The sequence below is a fragment of the Oncorhynchus mykiss genome, chromosome 1 (assembly GCF_057628025.1).
Source record: "Oncorhynchus mykiss isolate SJ-2025 chromosome 1, ASM5762802v1, whole genome shotgun sequence".
In the NCBI taxonomy this organism is placed as follows: Eukaryota; Metazoa; Chordata; class Actinopteri; order Salmoniformes; family Salmonidae; genus Oncorhynchus; species Oncorhynchus mykiss.
Window position 1 is genome coordinate 37,560,291 of NC_143022.1, and position 18,520 is coordinate 37,578,810.

Consider the following 18,520-nt stretch of genomic DNA (forward strand, 5'->3'; position numbering starts at 1 on the left):
TCTACCCACCTGTAGTCACAGACCCAGGGGTTTCCCCCCAACCTTAGCAGGGACAGGAAATAGAGGTCTTCTAGAACACCATAGTGGAAGAAGTGCAGGTTGTTGTTGGAAAGGTCCAACTCATGGAGGTGGAGAAGGCCAGACAGGGAGGCTGAGAAGCAGAGAAGTGTGATTATCAAGGTCAAACTACACTTAAAAAAATATAAACGCAACCTGTAAAGTGTTGGTTCGATGTTTCATGAGCTGAAATAAAAAGATCCCAGAATTGTTCCATACACACAAAAAGCTTATTTCTCAAATGTTCTGCACAAATGTGTTTACATCCCTGTTAGTTGGCATTTCTCCTTTGCCAAGATAATCTACCCACCTGACAGGTGTGGCATATCAAGAAGCTGATTAAACAGCATGATCTTTACACAGGAGCACCTTGTGCTTAGGACAATAAAAGGCCACTCTAAAATGTGCAGTTTTGTCACACCACCCAATGCTACAGATATCTCTCCCAAATGCTACAGATTTAAGGGAGAGTGCAATTGGCATGCTGACAGCAGGAATGTCCACCAGAGCTATTGCCAGAGAATTGAATGTTCATTCGTTTTAGAGAATTTGGCAGTACGTCAAACTGGCCTCAAAGCCACACGTGGTCTGCGGTTGTGTGTTCGCGAGCGGATTGCTGATGTCAACTTTGTGAACCGAGGGCCCCATGGTGGTGGTGGGGTTATGGTATGGGCCGGCATGTGCTATGGACAATGAACAAAATTGCATTTTATCGATGGCAATTTGCACAGAAATACCGTGACGAGATCATGAGGCGTAGTTATTTTAAGGTATCTGTGACCAACCGATGCCCATCTGTATTCCCAGTCATGTGAAATGTATAAATTAGGGCCTAATCAATTTATTTCAATTGACTGATTTCCTTATTTGAACTGTAACTCAGTAAAATCTTCATTGTTGTATGTTGCGATTTATATTTCAATATATACATTTATTTCAATATAATATTTTCTTCCCTTTTTTAAGCACTTCCAAGACTTCTGTGGATTCAAACAGAATTAGTTCTTTGGCAATGCAAAATGCTTCAAACCTCCCATGTGTTATTCATCTGCTGATGGGATACACAACTGTGTTTATAGGTTTCTTCTGGATATCACAGTGAATAGTAAACATATGGTTCATTTATCCATGATCTGGTTAAGGAATATTCTACCTGTCTGACTCCCACTCATAACAGGTTGATATTATAATTAGGCTTTCTATTTCTCTGCCCCTTTCTCACTATCTCCCTCTCTCTCACTTACACACTCACGTACACACACACCTGTGTCCATGTCCTCCAAGTTGTTGTCGCTGAGATTGAGTGACCTTAGGCTTCTGGCCTCCACAAAGTCTCTGGCCTTCAGGCGCCGGAGGGAATTTTGGGACAGGTCCATGTGAACCATGTCCCCTGGGATGTCTGCAGGAACCTCCGCCAGATCTAGAGACCGAGAGGGGAATAGGGGAGATAACAGAGAGAGTTTATGGGTGATAGTCATTCTCTGTCGCAATTGTTTTTCCAAAGTTTCCCCTCTAACAGATCGGCATGGAACAAGATGGCTGTAGTTAAAGGGGCAATCTGCAATTGCTACATACATTTTTGGATTTGTGAATTAATTATATGTATCCATTGATTCTTGAAGAATATAACTTCCAAATGCCTCATGAGCTTAGCTCAACTGTCAAAACCCCATCAGAACCCCAAATATAGGCTTGTTTTATTCCAATGTTTGGGACAGATGGAAAACTGGTAGGGGGACAGTTTGAAACTCCTCTGATTGCCCTGTGCAAAGCATCCCCTGGTGCCCTGATAATGGCTCAGTCCTAGATTTATAGTGGTTTACTTTATTCCCAAATAAAATTAAGACGTTATTGTTTCAGAGGGATTGTAGTCTGTTAGATATTGCTTGTTAGATATTAGCGCACTGTTGGAGCTATAAACACAAGTATTTCGCTACACCCGCAAAAACATCTGCTACACGTGTATGTGACCAATAAAATGTGATTTGATTTGAATCTGATTTGGCATATAGATCGCTGATCTCTTATAACGAGAGAGAGGAAAATATACTTCAGTACTCCATAGTAACATCTGACAAAAATATCTAAAGACACTGAGGCAGCAGACTGAAAATTAATGTGTCATTCTCAAAACATTTGGCCACGACTGTATATAAAACCGTGGGATTAAGTCAAAGAGAGTGATAGAGACTGAAAAATAGGACACCTGCCAGCCGTGATCTCCCTCTCTCCAGCTCTGTCTCTAATTGTATGAATCGTCAGAGGAATGGGGGTTTGTCATTCCTGTGGTGTGACATGGTCTAGTAAGATTTTCACAAAGATACGTGTTCTCTGACATACAACATGGAGTGATTTCTTTCATCTGTCCTGTTGTGTTCGTAGCACGGGTTCTAAGTACTAAACATACATACGCAGATACACATGTACCAGGCATGGCCATAGTGTCTAACCATGAACCCACGTCAAGACATAGCTCTTTTCGTCACTTCCTGTTGAATGAGGGAGAGCTCGGTTTGTTGTTTTGGAAAGTGTATTGGAAAGTTTATTAGTAGCTTGCTAACATTTTAGTTTGGATCCAGCGAAGCAGTTGGCATCAGTTGCTGGGACTGCTACTCTCTGTCCAGTGATCCTGCCGACCAAGGCCGGGTCTGAGGAGCTATTTGACAAAGCAGCTAGCCTAGCTGCTAGCTAACTGCCTATCAAGCTAGCGGGGTTCTTGAGGGCTTGAACGCAGCCCGTGACGCGGTTAGCCATTGTGGCTGGGACCGTGGATTGTCCCGGGTTTGTGGCTGTCTAGATCCCTGTTGTTTTCAGTCTTTCCTGTGACCTTCTCTGTCTGGAACTGTGATGAGTAACAACGTAACCTACATTGCTAGCTACCATGACAAACACCAAAGCCAACAGGAGTACTGTTGAGGACAGTGGTGTCTCTCTAGGTGAAGGATCTTTTAAACGATCAAAAAGAGTTCTACAAGCAGTTGTCATAACACCAAAAAAATGGCTTCATGTGTTTTGTCCAAATACTGGTGGATTCAACTAATAAAATAATGGACGACCTGACCAGAGAGGTCCAGGACCTAAAGAACAGCTTTTATTTTATTTTAATTTCATTTTAATTCACCTTTATTTAACCAGGTAGGCCAGTTGAGAACAAGTTCTCATTTACAACTGCAACCTGGCCAAGATAAAGCAAAGCAGTGCGACAAAAACAAACGTACAGTCAATAACACACTAGAAAAATATATGTACAGTGTGTGCAAATGTAGAAGAGTAGGGAGGTAAGGCAATAAATATGACATAGAGGTGAAATAATAATTTAGCATGAACACTGGGGTGATAGATACTGGGGGTGCAAAAGAGCAAGAGGATAAATAACAACATGGGGATGAGGTCGTTGGGTGTGCTATTTACAGATTGGCTGTGTACAGGGTAAGCTCGGTAAGCTGGTCTGACAGCTGATGCTTAAAGTTAGAGAGTGAGATATAAGACTCCAACTTCAGTGATTTTTGCAATTCGTTCCAGTCATTGGCAGCAGAGAACTGGAAGGAAAGGTGGCCAAAGGAAGTGTTGGCTTGGGGATGACCAGTGAAATTTACCTGCTACAGGTAGTATATGGGGCTTTGGTAACAAAACGGATGGCACTGTGATAGGCTACGTCCAGTTTGTTGAGTAGAGTGTTGGAGGCAATTTTGTAAATGACCACCGAAGTCAAGTATCGGTAGGATAGTCAGCTTTACAAGGGTATGTTTGGCAGGATGAGTGAAGGAGGCTTTGTTGCAAAATAGGAAGCCGGTTCTAGATTTAATTTTGGATTGGAGATGCTTAATGTGAGTCTGGAAGAAGAGTTTACAGTCTAACCAGATACCTAGGTATTTGTAGTTGTCCACATATTCTAAGTCAGAATCGTCCAGAGTAGTGATGCTAGTCGGGCGGGCGGGTGTGGGCAACAATCGGTTGAAGAGCATGCATTTAGTTTTACTAGCATTTAAAAGCAGTTGGAGGCCACGGAAGGAGTGTTGTATGGCATTGAAGCTCGTTTGGAGGTTTGTTAACACAGTGTCCAAAGAAGGGCCAGATGTATACAGAATGGTGTCGTTTGTGTAGAGGTGGATCAGACAATCACCAGCAGCAAGAGCGACATCATTGATATGTACAGAGAAAAGAGTTGGTCCGAGAATTGAACCCTGTGGCACCCCCATAGAGACTCCCAGAGGTCCGGACAACAGGCCTTCCGATTTGACACACTGAACTCTGTCTGATAAGTAGTTAGTGAACCAGGCGAGGCAGTAATTTGAGAAACCAAGGCTATTGAGTCTTCCGATAAGAATGTGGTGATTGACAGAGTCGAAAGCATTGCCCGGGTCGATGAAGACAGCTGCACAGTACTGTCTTTTATCGATGGTGGTTATGATATCGTTTAGGACCTTGAGAGTGGCTGAGGAGCACCCATGACCAGCTCGGAAGCCAGATTCCATAGTGGAGAAGGTACGGAGGGATTCGAAATGGTCGGTGATCTGTTTTTTAACTTGGCTTTCAAAGATTTTAGAAAGGCAGGGCAGGATGGATATAGGTCTATAACAGTTTGGGTCTAGAGTGTCTCCCCCTTTTGAAGAGGGGGATAACCGCTGCAGCTTTCCAATCTTTGGGGATCTCATACGAGAGGTTGAACAGGCTAGGAATAGGGGTTGCAACAATTTCGGCGGATAATTTTAGAAAGAGAGGGTCCAGATTGTCTAGCCCAGCTGATTTGTAGGGATCCAGATTTTGCAGCTCTTTCAGAACATCAGCTGTCTGGATTTGGGTGAAGGAGAAGCAGGGGGTGCTGAGCTGTTGGCTGGGGTAGTGGTAGCCAGGTGGAAAGCATGGCTAGCCATAGAAAAATGCTTATTGAAATTCTTGATTATCGTAGATTTATCGGTGGTGACAGTCTTTCCTAGCCTCAGTGCAGTGGGCAGCTGGGAGGAGGTGCTCTTATTCTCCATGGACTTTAGTGTCCCAAAACTTTTGGGAATTTGTGCTATCGGAAGCAAATTTCTGTTTGAAAAAGCTAGCCTTAGCTTTCCTAACTGACTGAGTATATTGGTTCCAGACTTCCCTGAAAAGTTGAATATCGCGGGGGCTGTTCGATGCTAATGCAGAACGCTACAGGATGTTTTTGCGCTGGTAAGGGCAGTCAAGTCTGGGGTGAACCAAGGGCTATATCTGTTCTTAGTTCTACATTTTTTGAAAGGGGCATGCTTATTTAAGATGGCGAGGAAAGCACGTTTAAAAAGCAACCAAGCATCCTCTGCTGACGGGATGAGGTCAATATCCTTCCAGGATACCCGGGCCGGGTCGATTAAAAAGGCCTGCTCGCTGAAGTGGTTTAGGCAGCGTTTGACAGTGATGAGGGGTGGTCGTTTGACCGCGGACCCGTCACGTACACAGGCAATGAGGCAGTGATCGCTGAGATCCTGGTTGAAGACAGTAAAGGTGTATTTAGAGGGCAAGTTGGTCAGGATGATATCTAAGAGGGTGCCCATGGTTACAGATTTAGGGTTGTACCTGGTAGGTTCCTTCATCATTTGTGTGAGATTGAGGGTGTCTAGCTTAGATTGTAGGACAGCCGGGGTGTTAAGCATATCCCAGTTTAGGTCACCTAACAGTACAAACTCTGAAGATAGATGGGGGGCAATCAATTCACATATGGTGTCCAGGGCACAGCTGGGGGCTGAAAGGTGTCTATAACAAGCAGCAACAGTGAGAGACTTGTTTCTAGAAAGGCGGATTTTTAAAATTAGAAGCTTGAATTGTTTGGGCACAGATCTGGATAGTATGACAGCCTGCAGAATTCTATCTCTGTAGTAGATTGCAACTCCGCCCCCTTAGGCGGTTTTATCTGTCACGCCCTGATCTGTTTAACATGTCCTTGTGATTGTCTCTACCCCCTCCAGGTGTTGCTTATTTTCCCTGGTGAATTTATCCCTGTGTTTCCTATCTCTCTGTGTCAGTTCGTCTTGTATGTTCAAGTCAACCAGCGTCTTTCTCCCGTGCGCCTGCTGTTCTACTCTCTTTACTAGTCTTCCCAGTTTTGACCTCGGCCTGGTTTTCTGGACTCCATACCCACCTGCCTGACCATTCTGCCTGCCCTGACATCGAGCCTGCCTGCCATTCTGTACCTCCTGAACTCTGAACTGGTTTTGAACTTTTGCCTGTCCACAACCATTCTGTTGCCTACCCATTTTGGATTGTTAATAAACATCTTGGACAAATCATCTGCCTCCTATGTCCGCATCTGTGTCTCGCCTTGTGCCCTTATACTATCTTGTTGGAAGATGTTATAGTTAGCGATGGAAATTTCAGGAATTTTGGTTGCCTTCCTAAGCCATGATTCAGATACGGCTAGGACATCAGGGTTGGCAGAGTGTGCTAAAGCAATGAATAATGCATGAAACCAATGCTTTTACGGTTACAGAAGTCAACAAATGAGAGTGCCTGGGGAATGGGAGTGGTGCTATGGGCTGCAGGGCCTGGCTTAACCTCTACATCACCAGAGGAACAGAGTAGGATAAGGGTACGGCTAAAGGCTATAAGAACTGGTTGTCTAGTGCATTCGGAACAGAGAGTAAAAGGAACAGATTTCTGGGCGCGGAAGAATAGATTCAAGGCATAATGTAGAGACAAAGGTATGGTAGGATGTGAGTACAGTGGAGGTAAACCTAGGCATTGAGTGACGATGAGAGAGGTTTTGTCTCTAGAGGCACCAGTTAAGCCAGGTGAGGTCACTGCATGTGTGGGGATGGCACAAAAGGGCTATTTAAGGCATATTGGGCAGGGCTAAGGGCTCTACAGTGAAATAAGACAATAATCACTAACCAAAACAGCAATGGACAAGGCATACTGACATTAGGGAGAGGCATGTGTAGCCGAGTGATCATAGGATCCAATGAGTAGCACTAGACGAGTCAGGGAGCCAATTCCGTAGTTGCTGCTATGCTAGGCGAGCTGGAGATACAGTGATTCAGACAGCTAGCGGGCCGGAAGAGCGTGTTGAGACCACCTCGGACGGTTACGTCGGCAGACTAGTCGTGATGGATCGGCGGGGCTCTGTGTCAGCAGTAAAGGGTCCAGGCCAATTGCCAAAATAGGTATTGTAGCCCAAGAAATGGCTGGTGGACCTCTTTGGCTAGCTGGGAAATGGGCCTTGCTCAAGGCTAGCTCCAGGCTAACTGGTGCTTGCTTCGGGACAGAGACATTAGCCAGGAGTAGCCACTCGGATAGCAGCTAGCTAGCTGCAATGATCTGGTGTAAAGGTTCAGAGTTTGAGGTAGGAATCCGGAGATGTGGTAGAGAAAAAGCAGTCCGATATTCTCTGGGCTGATATCGCGCTGTGCAGACTGGCAGGAATTGACTGGGTTGAGGCTGGCTGATGTCCGAGTTAATTGTGAGGACCGCTAGCAGTGGCTAACTGACTACTAGCTAGTAGCTAGTTAGCTGGCTAGCTCCTGAAGGGGGTTCCGGTTCTAAACTATAAAAATAGCAGATCCGTACCACATTGGGTGAGGCGGTTTGCAGGAGAGTATATTCAGTCCGTAGATGGAAAATTAGATTAAAACATCTACAAAATATACATGAAGAAAAATATATATACACGGGACAAGACAAAGACACACGTCCAACTGCTATGCCATCTTGGATTGAGATACAAGCTTGCAGTTCTCCCAGGGTCAGCTCGATGAGGTGAAACAGGAGAACGGCAAGATGACAGCAATCTGTAAGTCATTGAGAGAGGACATCAGTTCTGTCTGTGAATCCATGATAACAATGATGGATAAATCAGACTTGAGGGACAATCAAGGCGGAATAACATGCTTGTGGACGGAATTGCAGAATCTCCATATGAGACCTGGACGGAGTCTGAGGACAAAGTGAGGGAAATGATCACTGAGAAATTGAAGATGGACCACAGGAAGATTGAGGAGGAGCGTTCCCACAGGACTGGAAAACCCACCACCGGCGACATGCCCAGGCCGATAGTGGTAAAGTTCCTGAGGTTCCTGAGGTTCAAGGACAAGATAGCTGTTCTGTAAAGAGCCAACCAGGACCATTCTGAAGCTGTGCGCCAGAAGAGGAAAGAACTTATCTCAGCCATGAAAGCTGCAAGACCGTGTGGGGACATTGCTTATATCCGCTATGACAGGCTCATTGTCCACCCTCCCTCTCAGAAGTCTGGAAGGGATGAGGGAGCCAAGCATATGGGTTCGTAGCTTCAACCCCGCAGCGCACACACACACACACACACACATACACCAACTGATTAATAGACTGCTGAATGTCTATTTTTTTCTTGCTTTGTTTGCTCTTTTCCATATTATGTCTATCTCTGATAAGCTACCCAGGAAAAGGCTGAACATAGCCCATATTAATATATGTAGCCTTAGAAATCAGGTTCATGAAATCAATATCTTGCTAACATCAGATAACATTCATATATTAGCCATTTCTGAGACTCACTTAGATATTTCATTTGATGACACAGCAGTAGCAATACAAGGATATAACAAATATAGAAGAGACAGAAATTCTTATGGGGGAGGTGTTGCTCTATATATTCAGAGCCATATCCCTGTAATGCTTAGAGAAGATCTTATGTCAAGTGTTATTGAAGTGTTGTGGTTACAGGTTCACTTGGCACATCTGTCAGTATCTAAATAAATAGTCAGTATCAAAATAATATATGTGAAATGCTTGATAGTTAGTGTATGTGATGTAAACAGAGAGGTATTTCTTGGGGACCTGAATATTGACTGGTTTTCATCAAGCTGTCTGCTCAAGAGGAAGCTTCTCACAGTAACCAGTGCCTGTAATCTGGTTCAGGTTATTAATCAACCTACCAGGGTGTTTACAAACACTGCAGAAACAAGATCATCCACATGTGTCAATAGCATTGTTTCTAATACTGCAGAACTTTGTTTCCCTTTCTAAAGCTGTATCCGTACCCATTGGATGCAGTGATCACAATCTAGTGGCTATATCCAGGAAAGCCAAAGTTCTAAAAGCTGGCCCTAAAATAGTATATAAGAGATCACATCATATTTTGCTGTGACTCTTATGTGGATAATGTTAAAAATATTTGTTTGTCTGGTGTGATTAATAAGGAGCATCCAGACACTGCAGTTGATTAATTTATGAAATTGCACCTGTTAAGAAACTGACTGTTAAAACTGTTAAGGCTCAATGGATTGATGAGGAATTGAAAAACTGTATGGTTGAAAGAGATGGTGCAAAAGGAGTGGCTAATAAGTCTGGCTGTACATCTGACTGGCTTATTTACTGCAAATCGAGAAATGTTGTGACTAAACTCAACAAAAAGAAGAATAAACTATATTATGAAGCCAAGATCAATAATATAAAGAAAGATGGAAAAAAAACTTTGGAGTATTTTAAATGAAATTATGGGCAGAAATACAAATTCAACTAAATTTTTCATCTAATCAGATGGCTTATTTATCACAAAACCATTTGATGTTGCCAATTATTTTAATGGTTACTTCATTGGAAAAGTGGGCAAACTTAGGCAGGAAATGGCAATAATGAACAGTGAGCCATCATATTCATACATAAAAAAAAAACTAATAATGAAAGAAAAGCATTGCAAGTTTGAATTTTGTAAAGTTAGTGTGGGAGAGGTGGGACAATGATTGTTATCGATCAATAATGACAAAAATGTCATTGACAACTTAGATGGAAAGCTAATGAGGATGGAGCTGACTCTATAGCCACTCCTATGTGTTATATCTTTAAACTGAGCCTAGAGGAAAGTCTTTGTCCTCAGACCTGGAGGGAAGCCAAAGTCATTCCGCTACTAAAGACTGGTGAAAAGGCCTTTACTGGTTCTAACAGCAGACCTATAAGCTTGCTGCTGCTCTTAGCAAACTGTTCGAAAAAATGTTGTTTGACCAAATACAATGCTATTTCTCTGTAAACAAATGAACAACAGACTTTCAGCATGCTTATAGAGAAGGGCACTAAACATGTATTGAACTGACACAAATGACTGATGACTGGTTGAAAGAAATTGATAATAAGAAGATTGTGGGAGCTGTAGTGTTAGATTTCAGTCAAGCATTTGATATTATTGACCATAACCTGTTGTTGAAAAAACGTATGTGTTATGGCTTTTTATAAACTGGGTGGTTCGAGCCCTGAATGCTGATTGGCTGACAACGGGTACGACAAAACAGTTATTTTTACATCTACAATTACGTTGGTAACCAGTTTATAATAGCAATAAGGCACATTGGGGATTTGTGATATATGGCCAATATACCATGTTGCGTCGTGCCCAAGAACAGCTCTTAGTCGTGGTATATTGGCCATATACCGCACCTCCTCGGGCCTTATTTCTTAATCAACCTCTGCCATTCAGAGCTATCTATCTAATTGAACTCAAAGGGTTTTCTTAAATGGAAGCTTCTCTAATGTCAAACATGTAAAGTGTGGTGTACCGCAGGGCAGCTCTCTAGGCCCTCTACTCTTTTCTATTTTTACCAATGACCTGCCAATGGCATTAAACTGTCAGGTGCGTGAATGAGGACCCAAAAGCGAATTAACAAACAGAGTTTCTTTAATGATGAACACACGTGGGCTCAGATGGACAGGTAGATTCCGACAGGACAGGACAAGGTTGCAGCAAACACGATGATAGTCTGGTTCAGGCATGAGACACACAAACAAGAATCCGACAAAGACAGGAGCAGAAACAGAGAGAGATATAGGGACCTAATCAGAGGGAAAAATGGAACAGGTGGGAAAAGGGGTGAATGAGGTAGTCAGAGAAGACAAGGAACAGCTGGGGGAAAGAGGGACAGAAACGGTAACCTAGTACGACCAGCAGAGGGAGACAGGGTGAAAGGAAAGGACAGAAACAAGACACAACATGACAGTACCCCCCCACTCACCGAGCGCCTCCTGGCGCACTCGAGGAGGAAACCTGGCGGCAACGGAGGAAATCCTCGATCAGCGCACGGTCCAGCACGTCCCGAGAGGGAACCCAACTCCTCTCCTCAGGACCGTACCCCTCCCAATCTACGAGGTACTGGTGACCACGGCCCCGAGGACGCATGTCCAAAATCCTACGGACCCTGTAGATGGGTGCGCCCTCGACAAGGATGGGGGGGGGGGGGGGGGGAAGACGAGCGGGGGCGCGAAGAACGGGCTTAATACAGGAGACATGGAAGACCGGGTGGACGCGACGAAGGTATCGCGGAAGAAGAAGTCGAACTGCGACAGGATTAATGACCCGAGAAATACGGAACGGACCAATGAACCGCGGGGTCAACTTGCGAGAAGCCGTCTTAAGGGGAAGGTTCTGAGTGGAGAGCCAAACTCTCTGACCGCGACAATATCTAGGACTCTTAGTTCTACGCTTATTAGCAGCCCTCACAGTCTGCGTCCTATAACGGCAAAGTGCAGACCTGACCCTCTTCCAGGTGCGCTCGCAACGTTGGACAAAAGCCTGAGCGGAGGGGACGCTGGACTCGGCGAACTGAGATGAGAACAGCGGAGGCTGGTACCCGAGGCTACTCTGAAAAGGAGATAGCCCGGTCGCAGACGAAGGAAGCGAGTTGTGGGCGTATTCTGCCCAGGGGAGCTGTTCTGACCAAGACGCAGGGTTGCGAAAAGAAAGACTGCGTAAGATGCGACCAATAGTCTGATTGGCCCGTTCTGCTTGACCGTTAGACTGGGGGTGAAAGCCGGAAGAGAGACTGACGGAAGCCCCAATCAAACGGCGAAACTCCCTCCAAAATTGAGACGTGAATTGCGGACCTCTGTCCGAAACGACGTCTGACGGAAGGCCATGAATTCTGAAAACATTCTCGATGATGATTTGTGCCGTCTCTTTAGCAGAAGGAAGCTTAGCAAGGGGAATGAAATGAGCCGCCTTAGAGAACCTATCGACAACCGTAAGAATAACAGTCTTCCCCGCTGACGAAGGCAGTCCGGTGACAAAATCTAAGGCGATGTGAGACCACGGTCGAGAGGGAATGGGAAGCGGCCTGAGACGGCCGGCAGGAGGGGAGTTACCGGACTTAGTCTGCGCGCAGACCGAACAAGCAGCCACGAAACGACGCGTCATGCTCCCGGGTGGGCCACCAAAAACGCTGGCGAATGGAAGCAAGCGTACCCCGAACGCCAGGGTGGCCGGCTAACTTGGCAGAGTGAGCCCACTGAAGAACGGCCAGACGAGTAGGAACGGGAACGAAAAGAAGGTTCCTAGGACAAGCGCGCGGCGACGGAGTGTGAGTGAGCGCTTGCTTTACCTGCCTCTCAATTCCCCAGACAGTCAACCCGACAACACGCCCCTCAGGGAGAATCCCCTCGGGGTCAGTGGAGGCTACTGAAGAACTGAAGAGACGAGATAAAGCATCAGGCTTGGTGTTCTTAGAGCCCGGACGATAAGAAATCACGAACTCGAAACGAGCGAAAAACAGCGCCCAACGCGCCTGACGCGCATTAAGTCGTTTGGCAGAACGGATGTACTCAAGGTTCCTATGGTCAGTCCAAACGACAAAAGGAACGGTCGCCCCCTCCAACCACTGTCGCCATTCGCCTAGGGCTAACCGGATGGCGAGCAGTTCGCGGTTTCCCACATCATAGTTACGTTCCGACGGCGACAGGCGATGAGAAAAATACGCGCATGGGTGGACCTTGTCGTCAGAGAGGGAGCGCTGAGAAAGAATGGCTCCCACGCCCACCTCTGACGCGTCAACCTCGACAACGAACTGTCTAGAGACGTCAGGTGTAACAAGGATAGGAGCGGATGTAAAACGATTCTTGAGGAGATCAAAAGCTCCCTGGGCGGAAACGGACCACTTAAAGCACGTCTTGACAGAAGTAAGGGCTGTGAGAGGAGCTGCCACCTGACCGAAATTACGGATGAAACGACGATAGAAGTTCGCGAAGCCGAGAAAGCGCTGCAGCTCGACGCGTGACTTAGGGACGGGCCAATCAATGACAGCTTGGACCTTAGCGGGATCCATCTTAATGCCTTCAGCGGAAATAACAGAACCGAGAAATGTGACGGAGGAGGCATGAAAAGTGCACTTCTCAGCCTTCACAAAAAGACAATTCTCTAAAAGGCGCTGGAGGACACGTCGAACGTGCTGAACATGAATCTGGAGTGACGGTGAAAAAAATCAGGATATCGTCAAGGTAAACGAAAACAAAGATGTTCAGCATGTCTCTCAGGACATCATTGACTAATGCCTGAAAGACAGCTGGAGCGTTAGCGAGGCCGAAAGGAAGAACCCGGTATTCAAAGTGCCCTAACGGAGTGTTAAACGCCGTCTTCCACTCGTCCCCCTCCCTGATGCGCACGAGATGGTAAGCGTTACGAAGGTCCAACTTAGTGAAAAACCTGGCTCCCTGCAGGATCTCGAAGGCTGAAGACATAAGAGGAAGCGGATAACGATTATTCACTGTTATGTCATTCAGCCCTCGATAATCTATGCAGGGGCGCAGAGACCCGTCCTTCTTCTTGACAAAAAAAACCCCCGCTCCGGCGGGAGAGGAGGAGGGGACTATGGTACCGGCGTCAAGAGCTACAGACAAATAATCTTCGAGAGCCTTACGTTCGGGAGCCGACAGAGAGTATAGTCTACCCCGGGGGGGAGTGGTTCCCGGAAGGAGATCAATACTACAATCATACGACCGGTGTGGAGGAAGAGAGGTGGCCCTGGACCGACTGAACACCGTGCGCAGATCGTGATATTCCTCCGGCACCCCTGTCAAATCACCAGGCTCCTCCTGTGAAGAAGAGACAGAGGAAACAGGAGGGATAGCAGACATTAAACATTTCACATGACAAGAGACGTTCCAGGAGAGGATAGAATTACTAGACCAATTAATGGAAGGATTATGACAAACTAGCCAGGGATGGCCCAAAACAACAGGTGTAAAAGGTGAACGAAAAATTAAAAAATAAATGGTTTCGCTATGATTACCAGAAACAGTGAGGGTTAAAGGTAGCGTCTCACGCTGAATCCTGGGGAGAGGACTACCATCCAGGGCGAACAAGGCCGTGGGCTCCCTTAACTGTCTGAGAGGAATGTCATGTTCCCGAGCCCAGGTCTCGTCCATAAAACAGCCCTCCGCCCCAGAGTCTATTAAGGCACTGCAGGAAGCTGACGAACCGGTCCAGCGTAGATGGACCGACAAGGTAGTGCAGGATCTTGAAGGAGAGACAGGAGTAGTAGCGCTCACCAGTAGCCCTCCGCTTACTGATGAGCTCTGGCTTTTACTGGACATGAAGTGACAAAATGACCAGCAGAACCGCAATAGAGACAGAGGCGGTTGGTGATTCTCCGTTCCCTCTCCTTAGTCGAGATGCGGATACCTCCCAGCTGCATAGGCTCAGCTCCCGAGCCGGCAGAGGAAGATGGTAGTGATGCGGAGAGGGGGGCAACGGAGAACGCGAGCTCCTTTCCACGAGCTCGGTGACGAAGATCAACCCGTCGCTCAATGCGAATAGCGAGTTCAATCAAGGAATCCACGCTGGAAGGAACCTCCCGGGAGAGAATCTCATCCTTTACCTCTGCGCGGAGACCCTCCAGAAAACGAGCGAGCAAAGCCGGCTCGTTCCAGCCACTGGAGGCAGCAAGAGTGCGAAACTCAATAGAGTAGTCTGTTATGGATCGATTACCTTGACATAGGGAAGACAGGGCCCTGGAAGCCTCCTCCCCAAAAACAGATCGATCAAAAACCCGTATCATCTCCTCCTTAAAGTCCTGATACTGGTTAGTACACTCAGCCCTTGCCTCCCAGATTGCCGTGCCCCACTCACGAGCCCGTCCAGTAAGGAGAGATATGACGTAGGCGACACGAGCAGTGCTCCTGGCGTAAGTGTTGGGCTGGAGAGAAAACACAATATCACACTGGGTGAGGAACGAGCGGCATTCAGTGGGCTCCCCAGAGTAACACGGCGGGTTATTGATTCTGGGCTCCGGAGATTCGAAAGCCCTGGAAGTGGCCGGTGGATCGAGGCGGAGATGGTGAACCTGTTCTGTGAGGTTGGAGACTTGGGTGGCCAGGGTCTCAACGGCATGTCGAGCAGCAGACAATTCCTGCTCGTGTCTGCCTAGCATCGCTCCCTGGATCTCGACGGCTGAGTGGAGAGGATCCGAAGTCGCTGGGTCCATTCTTGGTCGGATTCTTCTGTCAGGTGCGTGAATGAGGACCCAAAAGCGAATTAACAAACAGAGTTTCTTTAATGATGAACACACGTGGGCTCAGATGGACAGGTAGATTCCGACAGGACAGGACAAGGTTGCAGCAAACACGATGATAGTCTGGTTCAGGCATGAGACACACAAACAAGAATCCGACAAAGACAGGAGCAGAAACAGAGAGAGATATAGGGACCTAATCAGAGGGAAAAAGGGAACAGGTGGGAAAAGGGGTGAATGAGGTAGTCAGAGAAGACAAGGAACAGCTGGGGGAAAGAGGGACAGAAACGGTAACCTAGTACGACCAGCAGAGGGAGACAGGGTGAAAGGAAAGGACAGAAACAAGACACAACATGACATAAACAAAGCATGTGTGTCCACGTATGCTGATGATTTAACCATATTCGCATCAGCAACCACAGCTAATAGTCACGGAAAGCGTTAACAAAGAGTTGGCGTTATCTTGGATTGTAAACTGTCATTGTTAGAACGTATAGATTCAATGGTTGAAAAGATAGAGAGAGGTCTGTCCGTAATAAAGCAGACACCACACTCCACAAAGCAAGTCCTGCAGGTTCTAGTTTTATCTTATCTTGGTTATTGTCCAGTCATATGGTCAAGTGCTGCAAAGAAAGACCTAGTTAAGCTGCAGCTGGCTAAGAACAGAGCGCTACGTCTTGATCTTCATTGTAATCAGAGGGCTGATATAAATACTATGCATGCCAGTCTCTCTTGGCTAAGAGTTGAGGAGAGACTGACTGCATCACTTCTTCTTTTTATAAAAACATTAATGTGTTGAAAATCCCAAATTGTCTGCATAGTCAACTTACACACAGCTCTTACACACACACTTACCCCAGCAGACATGCCACCAGGGGTCTTTTCACAGTCCCCAAATCCAGAACCAATTTTTAAAAGTGTACACTATTATATAGAGCCATTATTGCATGGAACTCTGTTCCATCTCATATTGCTCAAGTTAACAGGAAACCTGGCTTAAAAAAACAGATAATTTTAAAAATGTATTTAACCTTTATTTAACTAGGCAAGTCAGTTAAGAACAAATTGACCTGCCTTTTTCAAGGACAGAACGACCTCACGGCACAAAGCCTCTCCCCTATTTGACCTAGATAGTTTGTGTATATGTATTGACATGTCGACTACGTGTGCCTTTCGTAATGATAATTTATTCATTTTTATGTATTTATGTAGTTCTGTCCTTGAGCTGTTGTCTATTAATGTTCTGCATTATGTCATGTTTCATGTTTTGTGTGGACCCCAAGAAGAGTAGCTGCTGCTTTTGCAACAGCTAATGGGGATCCAAATAAAATACCAATAAAATACCAAATACCAATCTCTACACACAAACTCACATGTACACATGCTCTTGTTTTCATTCTAACCTGCCCTCTGACGAAGTAAATTGATGTAATTATGGTAATCCACATCTATAGTGAATTTCCAGAGAAACACAAACATAAGGTTGGATAAAACATGCTGATTTGGTTAAGATATTCACAACCTACAGCTCCTGCTGCTTCGCTTCCTAGTGTAAGCAACCAGTCTGTAAACAGGTCTGCCTACACATAGATAGGTAAAATGGTACAATGAAACCAATGGAATAGTTCCAAAAGTGCAAATACCACCCACCCTACATGCTGGTCAAGCAAGCTACACTGAATAAAAAAGATCCAGAGGCCTATTGATGTGCCATTCATCAGCCGCAATCACCTCATGATTCAGCATGATAACGCATGGCCCCATGTCACAAGGATCTGTACACAATTCCTGGAAGCTGAAAATGTCCCAGTTCTTCCATGGCCTGCATACTCACCAGACATGTCACCCATTGAGGACAACAGCGTGTCCCAGTTCCCGCCAATATCCAGCAACTTCGCACAGCCATTGAATTGGAATTGGACAACATTCCACAGGCCACAAGCAACATCTTGAGATGTGTCAAGCTGCGTGAGGCAAATGGTGGTAACACCAGATACTGACTGGTATTCTGACCCACACCCCTACATTTTTTAAAGCATCTGTGACCAACACATGCATATCTGTATTTTGAAATTGTTGCATGTTGTGTTTATATTATTGTTCAGTGTAAATAAAGCCCACCTCAAGTATTTGAACCAGGTGGGTCTGATAGTTTGTGACCTCACCTCTGCTTCTGCAGTCCAGTCGGGGTGTGGGGAACAGGTAGGTATGGCAGGAGGTGGTGGCGTCAGGCTTGCCCCTGATGGGGATGGGCTGCAGAGGGTATGTGGAGTCCCTCTGGTCCTCCCCCTGTGGGTCTGGGGGGTCGCTGGGAGGCTCCAGCTCCAGACACAGCAGCTCTGGGTCCACCTGTCTCAGCTTCCTGCCCCTCAGCCCAACTGGCTCCGCACACCTAGATTGTGTTCAGTAGAGCATTTGTTTTAAACAGGGAGGTGCTATAGCAACATGAAGATGAGAACATAGATTTCTGTTGTCCATTATATAAAGTATAGTACACTTATTTAGACCAATGCCCACAGATGTCATTTGGGACACCTCTGTTGAGCCCTGTGTCACATTCTATTCCCACCCACCTGGCATGGTTCCCCAGGTTACGGTTGCTGGGCACCTGCAGGGTGCGAACCAGACTGTCGAGTGTGCAGCGGCAGCTCCAGGGGTTGTCATGGAGACGCAGGTAGCGCAGGGCTGGCATGGGGATGAGAGCCTCCTCGCTGAGCGTGCCCAGACGGTTGTGCTGCAGCAGAAGGGTGGTGAGGTGTATCAGGCCCAGGAACACCCCCTCCTCCAACACTGAGATCCGGTTCTGCTGCAGGTCCAGGCTCCTCAGGCCCTCGAAGCCAGAGAAGGCCCCGTCGTGGAGGACCCGGATACGGTTACGGGCCAGCAGGAGGTGGTCTGGAGCCCGTGACCAGGCTGACAATAAGAATGATCATGATATTATGTTTCATTTCCATAACACTTTTCAAGCAAAGCACAGGCGCAACGTGTTGTATTTTGTTACAGTGAAGGTTGCAGCAGAAGTAAACTCCTTTATCGACGACTCAATATTAGGAAGGTGTTCACTGACGCCAAAAATACATTTGTTCATATTGGCAGAAAATTGTATAAAATAAATAAATACAAATTCGCTGCCTTCCTTTTAGATGGAATAAATAAAACAGGGTTGGGTGAATAACTTGAAAAATGTAATCCATAAGCCTACTAATACATTGATCGGCATCAATAACCTAGGTAAAGTCTGTCCCAGTTAGCAATGA

General features: G+C 46.1%; 1 protein-coding gene across 3 annotated transcripts in view; it reads right to left on the bottom strand.

The window, feature by feature from the left end:
- The window catches only part of LOC110522092 (leucine-rich repeat-containing protein 17), a 32,513-nt gene that overhangs the window by 4,789 nt on the left and 9,204 nt on the right, over nucleotides 1-18,520 (bottom strand). For all 3 annotated transcript variants that reach the window (XM_021600198.3, XM_090230204.1, XM_090230201.1), the window contains 4 exons: nucleotides 17,837-18,176; nucleotides 17,429-17,655; nucleotides 1,322-1,477; nucleotides 10-151 (listed from right to left, as the gene is read on the bottom strand). In XM_021600198.3, coding sequence (XP_021455873.3) covers nucleotides 10-151; nucleotides 1,322-1,477; nucleotides 17,429-17,655; nucleotides 17,837-18,176 — 865 coding nt within the window. The remainder of the gene's footprint in view (nucleotides 1-9; nucleotides 152-1,321; nucleotides 1,478-17,428; nucleotides 17,656-17,836; nucleotides 18,177-18,520) is intronic.